This window comes from Gymnoscopelus braueri, assembly GCF_963280865.1.
Source record: "Gymnoscopelus braueri genome assembly, chromosome: 7".
NCBI classification, from domain to species: domain Eukaryota; kingdom Metazoa; phylum Chordata; class Actinopteri; order Myctophiformes; family Myctophidae; genus Gymnoscopelus; species Gymnoscopelus braueri.
Genome location: NC_137608.1, coordinates 39,855,888 through 39,871,980, shown reverse-complemented (window position 1 = coordinate 39,871,980; position 16,093 = coordinate 39,855,888). Strand labels below are relative to the sequence as shown.

General features: G+C 42.4%; 1 protein-coding gene across 1 annotated transcript; it reads right to left on the bottom strand.

Annotated features, from left to right (window-relative positions):
* Positions 1 to 246: 246 nt before the first annotated feature.
* Positions 247 to 15,817, bottom strand: adamts13 (ADAM metallopeptidase with thrombospondin type 1 motif, 13; the record flags this gene model as incomplete). Its single annotated transcript, XM_080433266.1, has 27 exons — positions 247 to 402; positions 620 to 795; positions 1,441 to 1,617; positions 2,092 to 2,235; positions 2,332 to 2,659; positions 3,322 to 3,526; positions 3,762 to 3,959; positions 4,131 to 4,260; positions 4,961 to 5,069; positions 5,167 to 5,365; positions 5,501 to 5,680; positions 6,405 to 6,534; positions 7,108 to 7,264; positions 7,934 to 8,115; positions 8,218 to 8,298; positions 8,400 to 8,520; positions 9,124 to 9,272; positions 9,605 to 9,731; positions 10,271 to 10,334; positions 10,452 to 10,600; positions 11,492 to 11,596; positions 11,780 to 11,930; positions 12,332 to 12,466; positions 12,869 to 13,015; positions 13,831 to 13,955; positions 14,809 to 14,892; positions 15,713 to 15,817. 27 exons carry the CDS (start codon positions 15,815 to 15,817, stop codon positions 247 to 249), a joined length of 4,014 nt encoding a protein of 1,337 aa, XP_080289392.1.
* Between the last annotated feature and the right edge of the window lie 276 nt (positions 15,818 to 16,093).

Here is a 16,093-nt window from a genome sequence, read left to right as displayed (position 1 = left end):
TTATTTTGTTGTTGCTGCATTGAATTGGTTTTGTTTGTTGAATGTTTTCTTCAATATTTGTTAATAAAGTACATCATTTTGAATAAGTAGTGAAAAATGACTCAACGGAAAGGATAGAAAAGACTGCAGTGTCGGATCATTTGAATACATTAAACAAACACGACTGTTCAAACTAAAGAAACTTTAGTTTCTTTAAAAGTACATTATGAAAACTGTTGTTTTCCTCAGCTGCTGCTGAATCCCACATCACAACCGCACAAATGAGTATTGAGCTGTGAAGCTCCCTTTGGAATGCAGGTATTCCCCATGGAATTCTATCTCCGCCATGTTCCCAGTGGAGCGCCAGAGGAAGAGCTGGTGGCCTTTAAACACAGTGGTCTTTAAGACATCCATGTCACGGATCTGAGTAATGAAAAAACAATACACATAGGTTTAAATAGCTTAAATAGCTTATAGGCAGTTATGAATGGGTATTATTGGCATTTTGCCAATTTACACTACAATCAGAGTGAGTCTGCTTATCTCAAGAGTGTAAAAATGTAGTCTTACAGGTTAGAATGAAATGAAATTCAACACGCCACAAATCACTGATAACATCTATCAAAGAACCTGTTCTCACCATGATGTATGTGGTTTGGGAGTTGGTCCTGTTAAACGTGAGTCCAATGCTCAGTGCCTGGATTCTGATCTTCACAGAGGGTGGGGCATTGATAAGAACTCGACAAGTGTGGTTAGTACTGGATGTTGTGGGGTTTTCAAAGACACCATTGGTTGCAAACAGCTGAATGTCACAGTCTGCGGATAAAAAAAACAATATAGGGATCTCTCAGCGGGCAAGTGGTATTAAGTTATAATTTAATAATTTTATTCCGCAGACATTTAATGTAATCGCTTTAAAAATGGGAAGTAAAACTGTTTGTCTTTTATTTTAAAGAAAAAGCTATGTGAGCCTTTGGAGTTCAAGTTAGTTTGTTCTCCCAATTTAGGCATTATGCTAATTTCCAAATGTAATTGTGTCACTGCTGACCCCTACTGGTTGATCTTTATGCTGATTGGTCCTAGGGATGCCATTGAAAATGCATGCTTCCTCTGATACACATGGGATCGCCTCACACTGAGGAGCACTATTCCAGTTCAACACCCCTACTGACGGGTGCCCTTGACCAACCTGTAGGAGTCCGCTGTTGCAGGGACAAATCTTGGTCTCCCCACGCGGCTTCCCTCCCACTTTAAAATGGCCAGTACTTGTACTGTATAGACGCCCGGCCAAGCTGGAGGCACAGCAGAGGATTCAAACCCCAAGTCTCCAATGCGTTAGCCAGGAACTTTGCTTCTGCGCCACCAGTTTAAGGGATTTTAATGGAAGAACACTTCCTGCATCACTTGAGATAAAAGTGAGTGGACACCAACACGGCCACGTTGCAGACACAGCTATCTTACCATGATGACTCTTCTTAGAGTTCTTCTGAGAGCTGTAGGTGAGCTGGACCCCATTCCCTGCTGTGAGGAGGTTCTGGCGCACCAACAGGACATTAGTTCTTGAGATCAGTGCCGTATTCTCCACCTGCTCACATTTCCTTACGAACACCAGTCGGTCAAAGAACGCCAGGAACTCCTCTGCTTGCAAAACACAAAGTCATTCTTATGCTGTGTTCATTCTATCGATGACTAAAGCTAACAAAACGGCAGAGCGTGTCCAGCTGCATCGCTGCCGGGACGCCGTTGATGTGTTGCTCAAGCCACTGCGTAAGTGAAAAGGGCAGGGTAAAATATCACAGGGAACTGTTAACAGCAATAATTCGTTTTTCTTCCTTTTATGGAATGGAGCAGGGGAGTTGAAATGGTGAAACAAAAACATGACTGACACTTCATTACATCATTGGAGAACTGAAAAAAGTTGAAGCCCACTGAATGTTTTTGTAGTGCATCATGCAGGCCATCAAGTGTTGGGTGTCAGTCAGTTTGTAGCTTCATTTCACTGGATTCCATTGTAGCTTGGTCGCTGCTAGTGTGAACGCAGCAGCATTACTGGATAATACACGTCAAGACATTCTTGTCTGCTATAAGGGATTTTTTGTATACCATACTTACTCTTTTTGCAGTCCAACGAGCCCGACTCCACGTTGACGTGAATGACCTCATCTAGAGGTCGACCTATGGACACGGTGCAGCGCCCAGTCATATTTCTTAAGTCAACCGTACCCGTCTCTTCCAGGAGCAGCTGGCCACAAACACCTGGAAAGAAGCAAACATTATGATAAAAAAAAGAATACCTCTGGAGGACAGCGTCCCACCAATTAGCTTCAGCTTTTTGTGATAGTGTCACCTAACTGGTTTTAGGCATGGGGGTGGGCAAGATGGTCTGAGGGGTGGAGACCAACTCTGCTGCCAAAGTCGGTTGCTGCCTCAGAGTAGGAGATGGTGGAGGTTCCTCCTCAGTGGGCGTAGCCTCCTCCACCCTGGTGTGCAGTGAGGGCGTGTGGGTGGGGGTGAGGTCTGTGGTGGGCTCCGGGTCTCTGCAGCTGGCCGTGTAGCAACCCCGGATGGTGATTGGCTTGGGCATGTGCATGCAGAACAGGGGGCTGTGGGGCTCAGGGCTAGAAGGCCCCATGCAGGATACAGCCCTGGACTGGATCCCATATCCACACAACACTGAACACTGCATGGAGAAGAGTAACATAGAACACCTCTTCAAAGGAAGCTTTCCTTTACACTTGCTATTGGCCGTATCCACACAGTGTACGTTTTGCTGTAAAAGCTAAATTGATTTTGATTGATTGGATACTTTATTAGCAGTTTGCCAAAAAAGCACAGGAAAGTAGCCTACAGTTCAATACAAGGTCTGCTAAGAGGATTTTAAACCCAAGAAAGCCTATGGCTTGTTTCCATTGGGGTCCTTTGTACTCAATTCATCGAAAAAATGCTGTCATGTGAACATAGTTCATTGTTCTCATAGTACTAATGTGAATATTTGCTTGGTTTAAACAATAATAAATACAACTATAAATCATAGAGACCAGACATAGCCAATACATTATTTTGGCATTAGTTTCCATTTCACTCCATCAGAACAAAAATAAAGAAATATATTGGACTTAATGTGGGAGATTTGGGGTTGACTTCCTGTTTATGGAGATATGCACCAACTAAAGGGCTGTATTTAGAAAAGCAGATAACACGTACAAATAATCTGTGCTCCTACATTCAATAATATGCCAGCAATCAGCAAAATAGGGTACTGGGGAGTGGGCCGGTGTATTTCACTTGAAAGTCATCTCTTCTCCATCACACGCTCCATTTTGTCTCGCAGAAAGCATTTACCTGGCTCCATTCTTTCACTTCCCATCTGAATGTGCAGACTTGCACCAGGCAGGGCACCGTGGTCGCCGGCTTAATGGTTGAGTGACAGGCCTCCTCTGACACCACCCTCTCCTTCCCTTGGACGAACTGGACACAGGACACAGTCCTCTGAGCTACGCCCAGGTCACAGGACACCGAGCAAGGTGCTGTACTGAAAACCTTCCACCTGGATGGGTTACAGTGTCTGTGTGAGATGCTATTATACTAGGTATTGGGAGGGGTTATTATCCTGATGTGCTGTGTGTGTGTGTGTGTGTGTGTGTGTGTGTGTGTGTGTGTGTGTGTGTGTGTGTGTGTGTGTGTGTGTGTGTGCGTGTGCGTGCGCGTGTGCGTGTGTGTGTGTATGGGCCCCATCTCTGTGGTATTTGTGAGTACGTCTCTATATTCTGTACGTGATTTACCTCGCTGGGCAACTATTGGTGTTGCATGTAACCACTGCTGTGGGCTTGTGAGAAGCACTGCACTCTGAATCCTCCACCACCTCCTCCTCCTCCTCCTCTTCCTCCCCCTCCCCTCCCGTCTCTTGGGCGCAGTACAGCACTCTGTTAACCACCCCTCCCCCACATGTCACACTGCAGACTCCTTGCTTAGATCGCCATCTGCCGACACAAACACGCTACTGCTGACATTTTGTGTTATACAATGCACACATAGTATTAGTACGTTGGCAATTGGCATGTACTAGTGTGATTGATGTTTGTTATAGTACATATTATTGATAAATACACAAAATGCTGTTGTTTGCGATTGCAGTGGTGGTGGTGACTCACATAGCAGGGCAGGGGGAGGTGTTGCAGGGCTCAGAGTAAGGCTGTGGTTTGCTGGAGCCGTCACAGTGGAACTCGGCCACTCCCAGTCTGGTCTGGTGGTTCACACAGGAAAACCACACCTGTAGGGTTCCTACACAAGTATCAGGTTCCAGGGGGACCCCAGCAAAATGAGGAACAGTTTAAAGCAGGGGTTCTCAACTGATTGTGGACCAGGGACCACCACCCTGACTATCAACCTGGGGACCACTGTTGTGTTGGGTGTGGATATGAGCTAAGATTAGTGCTTCAGTGACACTTGCTATGCATGCGTCCCATGTCTATACTGTACATACCACTGTTTCTCAACCAATGGTCCATGGACTACACAGACACATGCAATTACTGTATATGGGCACATTTCCTAATAATGATGACTCTATCAGGCAGTCCGGTACATTTCCCCTTTTTTAAATTCTAACTCCCATTTCTGTGGAATTTCTTGACCTCCGACTTCCCAGTAACTGACAACATTGACACGTCATCATAAGTCACCAGGTCGATAATATGCACTGTTCCGTGGAACAAGAAGAAGAAATTTGCAACATGCAACCACATGCAATACCTTCACGGACCACCTTTTGAAAACCCCTGGTTTAAAGTGTCTATTTTTGAAATATGTTATACGACAAATATTGTCTTATGGGGGTCCCTGGTACAAAATCTTTTCAAATGGGGGTCTGCAGACAAATACATATCAATTTGACCTTGACATGAAAATGTTTGAGAACCACTGCTTTAGCTGATAAGACACAATGGGCTCTGAATGAGAGTAAGCCAGTGGCCTCACTTACCATTGCCACAGTTCTTTGAGCACCGGCTGATAACAGGACTCCAGACGTACACAGGAGCCTGTCTAGAGCGCGGCATCAAACCACCAGACGACTTTATGACCGGTGTTTCCTGGTGAGGACAATAATGCACAGGTGTTTTTGTTTAAGATTCTGCAGAATGTAGACTTGCACGAGTTATCCTATACTGTTCATATCCACCACAGTACCTGTCCCTTCGACTCCCAGCCAATAGGACACACGTCCACCACACACGGCACAGAGTCAGGGGGTCTGATTTGCTCCGGACAGAAGCTATTATCCACAGTGACGTCCTGTCCACCTTTTGACTGGACACATGACACGTTGCGTTTGGCTTCTCCTGGCCCGCACACAGCCGAACACGCCCCTGGCTCTGACACATTCCATCTGTCAAATATGAACTAGCAGGTTTTTAAACACATTAACATGCAGAACCTTTTATTTTATACAGTATATCCAATTCTGTTGAATATTAATACATGGACAACATGAACAAATTGCACTTTTGGAGGCTGTATATACCTGGCTGGGCAGTGCTGAATATTACATTGTTGAACGGTCTTTGGGGTTGAATCAGATGGGCATTCAGAAGCTGGGACCCGTACAATATTAGCTCCTTGTTCCTGGACACATCTCACAGGGCGCTCTCTCTCTCCTCCACCACACGAGGCGCTACAAGGCCCAAACTCCCCCATCTCCCACCTGTAGTCATTAAAAAATAAATCATCTCTCACCAATTATACAGCAGCAGAGTTGTATTTTGATCCAGCCTTAAGCATAATTCATTCTTTAAGACAGATTTTCACTGCTGTCCTTAGTTAATTAATTGAACCACAAAGTAATGCAAAATAATTGTAATGAAGCTGTTCTGTGTATACTTTATGTAAGTCACTGTCTTTAAATGTGTCCACCAGAGGGTGCTGAAGTACTACAACTATGCACACCTGCTCTGTCTTGACAGACTATAATGCATACGTAGTTATGACTTTTGAATTACCCCAAACGGTCACTGTACTAAGTATACAAAACCACTTACAGATTTGAAAACTATGTTTCCAAAAGACCACGTGTAATCATACAAAACAATGTTGTAATTTCAAAACTGGTAGTTGTATCCCTTAGTAGTGCTGGAACTGGAATTTTCATCAATTCACTGAGCTGCAATCAACACTATGCACTCCTCCCGCTGACATCACAGTAGCTGTAATGCCAAATGAATGAATAATGCAAATTCAAATTAAATCAACTGATTTTTTCTGTCAAGAGCCCCTTAAATTTAATTTATCTCTAATTAAATGTGAAGAGTGCGTGCGTGCTGTCCTGCGTGTGTGTGTGTGTGTGTGTGTGTGTTGTCCTGCGTGTGTGTGTGTGTGTGCGCGCGCGCGTGTGTGTGCGTGTGCATGTGTGTGTGTGTGTGTGTGTGAACCTAGCAGGGCAGGCTGGGAGCTGACATGCTGTCTGAAGGGCCAGGGATGGTGGAGGATCAGTACAATACTGCTCTTCTAAATGTTTGCTGGTATCCTCATCTGCACACACATACATGTTTTTCTGTGTGCCTGTGAGAAAAGAGAACATAAACATGAAAAGGCACAGTTTTTTGGTCATTTGATCAACTTTTATCACCTCTATTGTGGCACGATCTGTTTAATGGGGTGATTTGTCATGATACAGAGTAACACCCCTCACTAAACCAAAGCCCTCACTAAACCAAATTGTTGGAACTTTTCCATTCAGAATTATTTGACCAAATAAGGAAAGGAAATTAGCAATTAAAAATTGAAGGAAATTAAAAGAAAACCTTTCTTTCTGAGGTATATATTGGAGGATCGTGTAGAAATGCATGTAATTTGCTAGTGTCATTTTAAAATGCAAGTGTTAAAAAGAAAAAGAAAAAAAGTAGTGTGTTTAAAGTGTAAATTATGGCATAAACATTATCAGCTCAATTTCGACATGGTTTCTTCTGCAGTTTGATTCGGGTACCACTTGTTTAGGCACTTTATATCCTCAAAACAACAGGGAAACCATTTTACAGCAGAAAACACGCATGCCCCCAATATTTTCTATGATTTTTCTTTTCATTTTAACCTTACTAGAGTATATTGGGTGGTTTTCTGTTTTGTATTTCTTACCTGAGCCGCAAGTGACAGAACAGGGTGTTGTGAGGACAACCCATTTACGTCTGGGCTTGATCTCGGTCAAAGCATTATTATTGTTGGGTACATAGAACTGGTACGTGATGTTTGGATTCGTTTTCTCTCCATATTCTTTTCCATATTTGCGATAGACCTGCAAAGTGGCACTAACAATAATATATATGACTCTGATATAAAGGTCAGATGTTTTACATGCACAATTTCCCTGATTTCATTCATGCAATTTGCATTTAATCATTTAAGCCCTATTTTATACAAGCTGATCTTCAAGCTCACAACGTTGTAGATCTACTATGAATAATTTTGGACAAATCTTGATTTTCTTTTTAATCCTTTTTAACCATTTAGAATTTTGTTTTCTTTTTATTATTTTAAATAGGGATGTCAGGGTTAAAGGGATAGTTCACCCCCAAATTGACTTGTTTTCTATCGATTAGTCACCCCATGGAGACTTGAATTCATGGATATTTTTTAGTTTTTGTCTCATTACTAAGCCAATAATTTGATGACCGGCAGCGGTTCCGGTAGGAGACACAAAGAGACTCCTTTGTATCTCCTCCCGGAACCGCTGCCTACCGGTCCGCTGGTCATCAAATTATTGTCTTAGGAATGTGACAAAAACAAAAAATTATCCATGAATTCAAGTCTCTATGGGGTGACTAATCGATAGAAAAAAAAGGGTGAACTGTCCCTTTAATGTGGTTAAATCCAATTCTCTGGATTTAATACATTGAACATCAGCTGAACCCAAACTGCTGGCTTGCCACAGTAATAACCATAATGCTCTATTTATTATGATGACCTGTATGTGTGTCTCCTGCTGCAGTGGCCCGGGAAGCCAAAGCTCCTCCATCTGGGGCAAAAGGTCGGGGGTCAGATACAGGCTGTACGCCAGATGGTGGTCATCCAGCGGGGAGGGGTGGGTCATGTTGAGAGCCACGCCGCCCGTCCCAGACACAACATACTGATCCCCAAGCATCACAGCTGTAAATGAGAACAGTGTATAAACACCAGCTCCTTTCTGTTCTGTTCTATTAATACCCACTGAATCCCTCTCTCATATAAACCCGCTGCTCTCTCTCTCACCCATGTGAGTGAAGACTGGCGCCATGTTGACCACGTGCACCTGCGTGGCGTTCACTGGTAGAGACAGGAAGGTAACGTACTCTGACAGAAAGAAGAGATGCAGTTAATGTAGGAATGCAGCTCAGACGCATCATAAAAATGATAAGTGATTCGTTTATCATCTGCTTTATGCTATACTGTACCTCTGGCCCGGCCACCGTTGTAGGCGTTAGAAGTGAAAACGCAGGACGAGCCGTCTCCACCACACACTCCACAGATGTCCTCCACTTTGCCAGAATGCAGTACACCGTCACAGCCAAACAGCTTATTAATAGAGAGCAATCAATGACCCAAAATTATAGCCACCACCACCACCACCACCACCACCAAAGAAAAAAGAGAAAAAAAAGAAAAAACAATTTAAGAGGATCTAATTCTGTGTGAGACCAGACCTCAATTCAATAAAATACAGTGGTGGGAAAGTACTGTAACTAAGTAGGTTTACTCAAGTAATGTACTTAAGAACAATTCTGAGGTACTTTTACTTTACTTGGGTATTACTATTTTTCAAATTGTACTTTTAACTTGCTAGTTACTTTACAGATTTACAGTATTTATCAAAACATACATTAAGGGATAAAGGATGATGTACAGTATTATTATAGTTAAAGCTACCCACCAACACAAAGTATCTAAAATCAGCTGCAACATTAAAGTGATGAACACATTATGCATTTTTTATTCTGCCAATTTGCCCATTCTGCATATGAGTGCTTTTATTTTGGTACTGTAAGTATATGTGCTGACAATAGCTTTGTACTTTTACTCTAGAAAAATTCTTAGGTCTTTTACTCGCTTTTTTTTACATTGTGGCATAGCTACTTTTACTTTAGTAAGTACTTCTTCGACCACTGGTAAAATGTTTACCTGGCATTTCCCTTGTAGACAAGCAGCTGTAGAGCCTAGGGGTGCTGGAACAAGTGACTCACACCGTGTTCCGTCCACAAACTGAGACCCACGACTTACTATGAAGTTTTCTCCATCAGACTGGCACATATATCTGCACTGTTCATCCCCTGGTGGTGATGAGACACAAAAGACAAAAGAAATCAAGACAATACTAATAGCATTGTCCATTTAACACAGATATACTGTACTTCATACAATGAATGAATATCAAAAATGGCTATTTGGCGTTAAGTGACATTTAGCTTTTTGTACATGTATAAGTTAGTGACAAATACAACCTTCTTGAAGTGGTTAATTAAGTACTCAGTTATTGCATTTATATCTTTCATTTTGTTTATTATCTTTATTTCCTTTATGTCTTGTATCTTTATAATATTCTTTGATGCTGAAATGTTGCAGAGCAGTAAAGTTCATGTTCTATTATCCTATATGTTCTCACCTGAGACAAAGCCTACAGCAGGGATCCAAGTATACAGAGAAGCAATTTTAGGCGACAGGTAGAGGGGCTGGTAGTCTGTCTGGGAACACTGCTCTGCCATGAAGTCCAACTGGGTTCTCTCACATGGCTACAATCACAAGGAGAAAAAGACACTTTTATGATTCTAAAGTATAGTATATTATGCATGACCTCAAATGCTAAGAATGCTATAATTTAGATCAGGCCCGGTGCCAGCTGAGAACAGAGGAGGGGGCGGGTGACAAACTAAACGGGCCGAACTCTCGCGCCTCTCTTTGCTCTCTAAGTATTAAAGTCAGGTGTCTTTGGGATTGACAGTGTCGCGGAGTCACGTGGCTGTCTACAACCACGAGCAGCAGCTAAAGTCCTTGTCATGTCTGTCAGTCATGAAAATTTTATTTTTTTATTAACTGGTAGTTAAGAATATATATTTATGCTACTAATGCACCGCCGGTACATTGACAAATAGCTCTCACTGTCATGTCAAAAAAAGTGTGCACACCGTACACATGGATTGATGTTTACCTGGTAGTTACTGTACTTGTAGAACTTGATCATTTGTTGTTCTGGATAATGTCTGAATTGTAAATTGTGAACTCTATTGACTGTATAGAGGCCCATTGTCAACATTAACCAGTGGGCACTTACCTGCAAGTTACAAAGTTCAGCTTCAATGTCCTGGCCCTCACAATCATTCCCTCCAAACGCAGGTCTGGAAAATGACACATGACAAGTATCCTGATGCATAAATAAATATATTTAGTCAGTCTGATGAAGTACTACCATCGGTTCGTTATTACTGGAGTAACACTGGCATCATATTGGTTACCTTGGGTTATTGCACTGCCTCGTGCAATAACTGACTCCCCCACCACATGTCCGTGAGCAAGGTGACATAGCGGACCAGCTGGACCAAGAACCATGTACCACCACCACGCTTAGCTGGTCTGGGGACACGCAGCGCCCCTTCACACACCACTGTTAGGAAGATATTATCTCATTAAAAACCTGCTCTGTGTAAATTAAGGTCAGCATCGCTGACAGGGTTAGAGTAAATAATGGTCAAAATGGTATGACACAGTGGAACTTCACAACAAAGGGTTTCCAAACTATAAAAGCAGACGTCTGGTCACCTTCTGATTGTTGGTAATAATCAGTGGTGGAAGAAGTACTGACAGTTTTTACTTAAAGTAAACATATCAATACCACAATGTGTTTTAAGGGCGCAGTCACACCGAAGTTTAATTCTACCTATGAGGGTGGATTCTGACAATGCTTTTCAATGGGAACGGTGCGCTTTGTTGCCATTTGCGGATTTCTGCAGAAGAACGCTCTGTTCCCATTGAAAAGCATTGGCAGAATCCACCCTCATAGGTTGAATTAAACGTCTGTGTGACCACGCCCTTACAAGTAAGTCTGGTGTTCAAAATGTACTTGAGTAAGAGTACAAAAGTATTGGCATCAAAATATACTTAAAGTACCAAAAGTAGTCATTATGCAGTATGTCCCATTTCACAAGTTCGTCATGTATAAAAAATCTTTTGAAAATAGCAGATCTACAAGCTCACAACGCGTCGCGTTGTGAGCTTGTAGATCGTCTATTTTCAAATAGCCAAAGTATATATAGAGTTGAAGTGGTTAATGTATGTTTTGTAACAATATAAAAAATCTAGTAACTAGTAACTAATAATTTATTCAATTTATTGTAGTAAAAAGTACAATATTTTCTTCTGAGATGTAGTGGAGTAGGGGTATAAGTATTGAAAAAATAAATACCCCAGTAAAGTAAAAAATACCTCAAAACTGTACTTAAGTACTGTATTTGAGTAAATGTACTTAGTAACACCACTAGTAATAATAGATCACCACCTGATTAGGTGCACACTCTGTTCCGTCCAGCAGTGGAACCAGAAGGCGTTTGCAGGAGCTGTCATCACCAGGGTTAACATGGCAGGACAGGACACGACACACTGGCTGAAGAGACAGAAAAGATCATTACTTTCACCCAGGCGTCCCTATTTTGGACAGGACATATCATTATCATAGCTGAAAAATTGATTGTAGATCGTCTATTTTGGAAAAACATTGAAGAGGACTCATTGTGTCACCAGGGGGCATCACGTGGCCACAGTGGCTAGTACTGTATGTGATCCTTACCGTGTCAGGATTAGTGAAAGAGCAGGCCCTGGCCGTGTTGCCGAAAGCTATCCGACACTGGTCATCCACTCCATAGTACAGACCTGGTTTCCAGTCTTGCAGGGAGCCTCCCATTGCAGGCAAATCTTGTACACATTGAGCCTTTCTTTGACTGGGATGGGGAACACCATTATCATACACATCAGTCTAAGAATAGATTGTTTTTTAATGTGCCTCACAAAGGTGGACACACTTTTAAATTCACATAAGGGCAACATTCAGTCTATGAATGTGTGTCACATGAAAAGACTCTAAATGTATTTTTGTAGGTTTGGGTCCCTGTGAGACAACAAACTGTCTTTTGGGGTCTCAAGCTAAAAAGTTTGGGAACCACTGCCGTAGGCTGTACAAATATAACCAAATTGACCCGTTACGTTGTACTCTCTCAATGAACACTGTGGGGCTTTACTGTGTATACTGTATGTCTTTTTGGTGAAATGCTGAAGAACGTGGCAGTTCCCTGATGAATGGGAGCTATTTTAGTGCACAGCTGCAAGAAACAGGTGGTCCCACCTGAAGAAGGTGTACAGCTGCTGCCTGCTGCATGTGGACCAGGTGAGATCCACGCTGTTGTAGCCTCCGTCAGAGGCCATCATGAACCCACTCCTGCCGCAGGTGTTTCCTACGCCATCGTGGTTTATTCCAAAACTGGTTCAAAAACATGACGCTTAAATAAGTCAATAACAGGACGTTGAGGCCTTGCTGCAATCAACAACAACAATAATAATGATAATAATAATACATATCATACATTTTTCATTAACCATAAGCCATATTTTATACTTCATCGGACGATGGTGACATGCAGCGAATATAGCCAGTCTGCAAGTTCAGAGCTTATAGAACTGCTATTTTCGCTATTTTAGAACATTTATTTTTCACAATTGTTTTTAAAAAGTACAAATATTTGTATTTTTATGTTTCAAAAACTACATGTAATCTGTCATTCCCAAAATAGGGATGCCAGGCCTATTTGTGGTTAAAGGTAAAATCTCCAAGTGAAAGACAGTTAAAAAATAGAACAACATTAAACACAGAGTTATGCTCTACCTGTGTCCGATCTCGTGTGCTATGGTGATACCCAGATCAAAGCCTGTGTCCTCTGTGATCACACAGCTCCACTCACTGGTGCAAGCCCCGCCCAGCTGTGCCACACCCCTGACCAGTTTGTTCCCATCGGGCAGTGCCAGGTCATACCTGTTGATAGGTAAAGGCGTAGAAGAAGAAGAGATGTAGGATCTAGAGGTCTGGGTTCTATTTTCCACATAATGCCGTTGCTGTACGGCAGAAACCTTGTATCTCCATAACTCATCTTTTTATGTTTTTCTTAAATGAATGCCCTACTTCGTCATACAAGAGTGTCGCACAAAAGTAGCAAAAATACCCGATTTACAAGCTCACAACGTGTCGCACCACAACGCGTTGTAAGCTTGTAGATCTGCTATTTTTGGAAACTTTTGAAAGTTAAAGTGAAAGTGGTAGCGTCTGTGGGTTTTATAAATATTTAACTACAATGGATCCATTGGAACACAGGTTCTTTTTGCAATTACAATTTACAATTTAGGCATTTAGCAGACGCTCTTAATCCAGAGCGATTTACAGTAAGCAAGGTAAAACAAATGCATAGAAATAGAAATCTAGGATCATAAGTAAACCAAGAACCTATCATCAGTCTAACAGTAGATTTATTTTTTTAAGGTCAATAATCTGTACATTCAAACTATACACACTATAGGATGCCAGGTCAACAATGACCTGGCATCTATCTACATAACATGCCATCTAAATTACATTTTAGCCTTTGCATAAGCCTGCAAGGTCATCGAGGCTAGGGTAAGTGCTACGGGCACATACATTTCCACCCGACAGCGACAATGTGGAAATAGTGCAGAGGATTAACAGATTCAAAATGACCAAATGCTTAATTATCTACTGGTGTGCTTGGAATAATCATGTCACAATAAAACCTATGAGTGACTCCAGACACGTTGAGCCAGTTGAATTGAGTATACCTGGTAATGTAAAGCAGAAGATCGGCGTGTAACGGGTCTGTGTCATTGGAAGGGTTGATCCTTCGACCCCAGTCACACACACTTCTGAGAGAAGCAGTAATGTTGGTAGACATTTGGATCTCTGGCTAGAAGAGAGAGGAAGGAATTAGTAGCTGCAGTGGGTAGAGACTAGAGGCCCTGTGGGAGTCAGGAGGTCTCCGGTTGGCCCCCGGTCCTCCCAGTCTATGTGTTGAGGTGTCCCTGAGCCAGACACTTAACCCCTAACTGCTCCCTGAGTGCTGCATAAATAGCACCCACTGCTGCTAATAGTTCAGTAATGGCTAAATACAGAGGATGAATTTCACGAATGTGCAAATGTATAGAGACAAATACCACCACGACAACTAAAGGGAAATAATAATTATTATGTGCCATAACAGTTGTAACAGACAGTCCCTCAACCTAATGCCCCAATCTCGCTGTTCATTTTCTGTATTACTTTGTTCATACATGTGTTTTAAATTGTTCCCTTAAAGGGATAGTTCACCATCAAAATGACTTTTTTTCTATCGGTTAGTAACCCCATGGAGACTTGAATTGATGGATATTTTTTTGTTCTTGTCGCATTCCTAAGCCAATAATTTGATGACCAGCAGCGGTTCCAGTAGGAGACAGGAGTCTCGTCTCCTACCGGAAGCGCTGCCTACAAAAGATATATATATATCCATGAATTCAAGTCTCCATGGGGTGTCTAATCGATAGAAGAAAAGTGTTTTTTTGGGGTGAACTATCCCTTTAAATTGATGTGAATATGTACGTTATGTTTATATAAGTATAAACTGAAAATGCTGAACCGTACAAAGAAGTCTAACTCCTGCTAACATACAGCCTTTTTTTCACTAGCTTTTTGATGTATTGTTTATGCTTTACAATCTATTGACATGCTGTTTAGTGCATTTGACAGTGAACTTGAATGTGACCGTGGAGAAGAGGACAGACCTCTGGCTCTGACAGGATGATCATGCGGACCAGGTGCACCCTCATATTGGCCCCTAAGGTCATGTCCCTCAACAGCTCCGAGGCCTGTGGGGAAATTACATGGAGTACAGAGCAGGCAGGCAAGTCTTTGAATCATGCAACAGGTGTGTGTGTGTGTGTGTGTGTGTGTGTGTGTGTGTGTGTGTGTGTGTGTGTGTGTGTGTGTATGTGTGTGTGTGTGTGTGTGTGTGTGTGTGTGTGTGTGTGTGTGTGTGTGTGTGTGTGTGTGTGTGTGGGGGGGGGGGTAAATACATGCTTCTGGTTTTGGTATCCTGCTCTCTGGTGATTTAATTTTTATCGCTGATATGTTTTTTCCCTTCTTCTGGCATGTTTGATAATATCACAATTTAACAATTTAATGGTGGTTCGGTTATCTACTACCGATGCTTCCCGAGCGGCTCCCTAGGGAGGTCCTCTAGGCACGTCCGTCTGGGAGGAGACCCCCTGGCAGACCAAGGACCAGATGGGGGGATTATATCTCCACGCTGGCCTTGGAATGCCTTGGGATCTCCCAGGATGAAGTGGCTAATGTTGCCCGGGAAAGGAAATTCCTGGAGCTCTCTGCTGGAAATGTTGCCCTGGTAAACCGACTCCTGATAAGCGGTTGATGATGAATGATGGACAATTTAATGTTTTTTTCAAATTGTTTTAAGAGAGCAGATCTACAAGCTCACAACGCACCACAATGGGATGTGTTGAGAGCTTGTAGATCAGCTATTCTCGCTATTTGTCATACGACAAACTAAATAGGGCGTAATAGGTTAAGAAAATGTCTCCCCAGTTTTTTGTTTAAAAATTGAACCCTGTGCGTGCATGTGTACAGTATGTATGTGGTTTGTGTGTGTCTGTGTGTCTAGGCGCTCACGATGTTAAGGTTGGTGAGGATGTATCTCTCCGTGTCCTGTTTGTGGGCCTGTTGGACATCAGGACCCACAACCACCAGTAGTTCCAGGTGTGTCACATCAGGCATCACGTTGTCCCTGCGAAACCGCTTGCTGACTGTGGTTAAAGAGAAAGTAAAGCACAGAGGGAAACAACCAGGTGCTTAACGGAGAATGGCGTAGAGTAGACTATTATTAATCTAGAAGGTGCTCCTAAATCAACAAGAATGTTAAATGAAGAGAAAGATCCAGGCACTTAGGAAAAAAAGGAGGATAATAAAAACAAAAAAGCTTTTATTAATGCATGGCGTGTCAAAGTTAAAAAGTCAACATGTTTCGACCACAGCAGTCTTCATCCTTGTCCT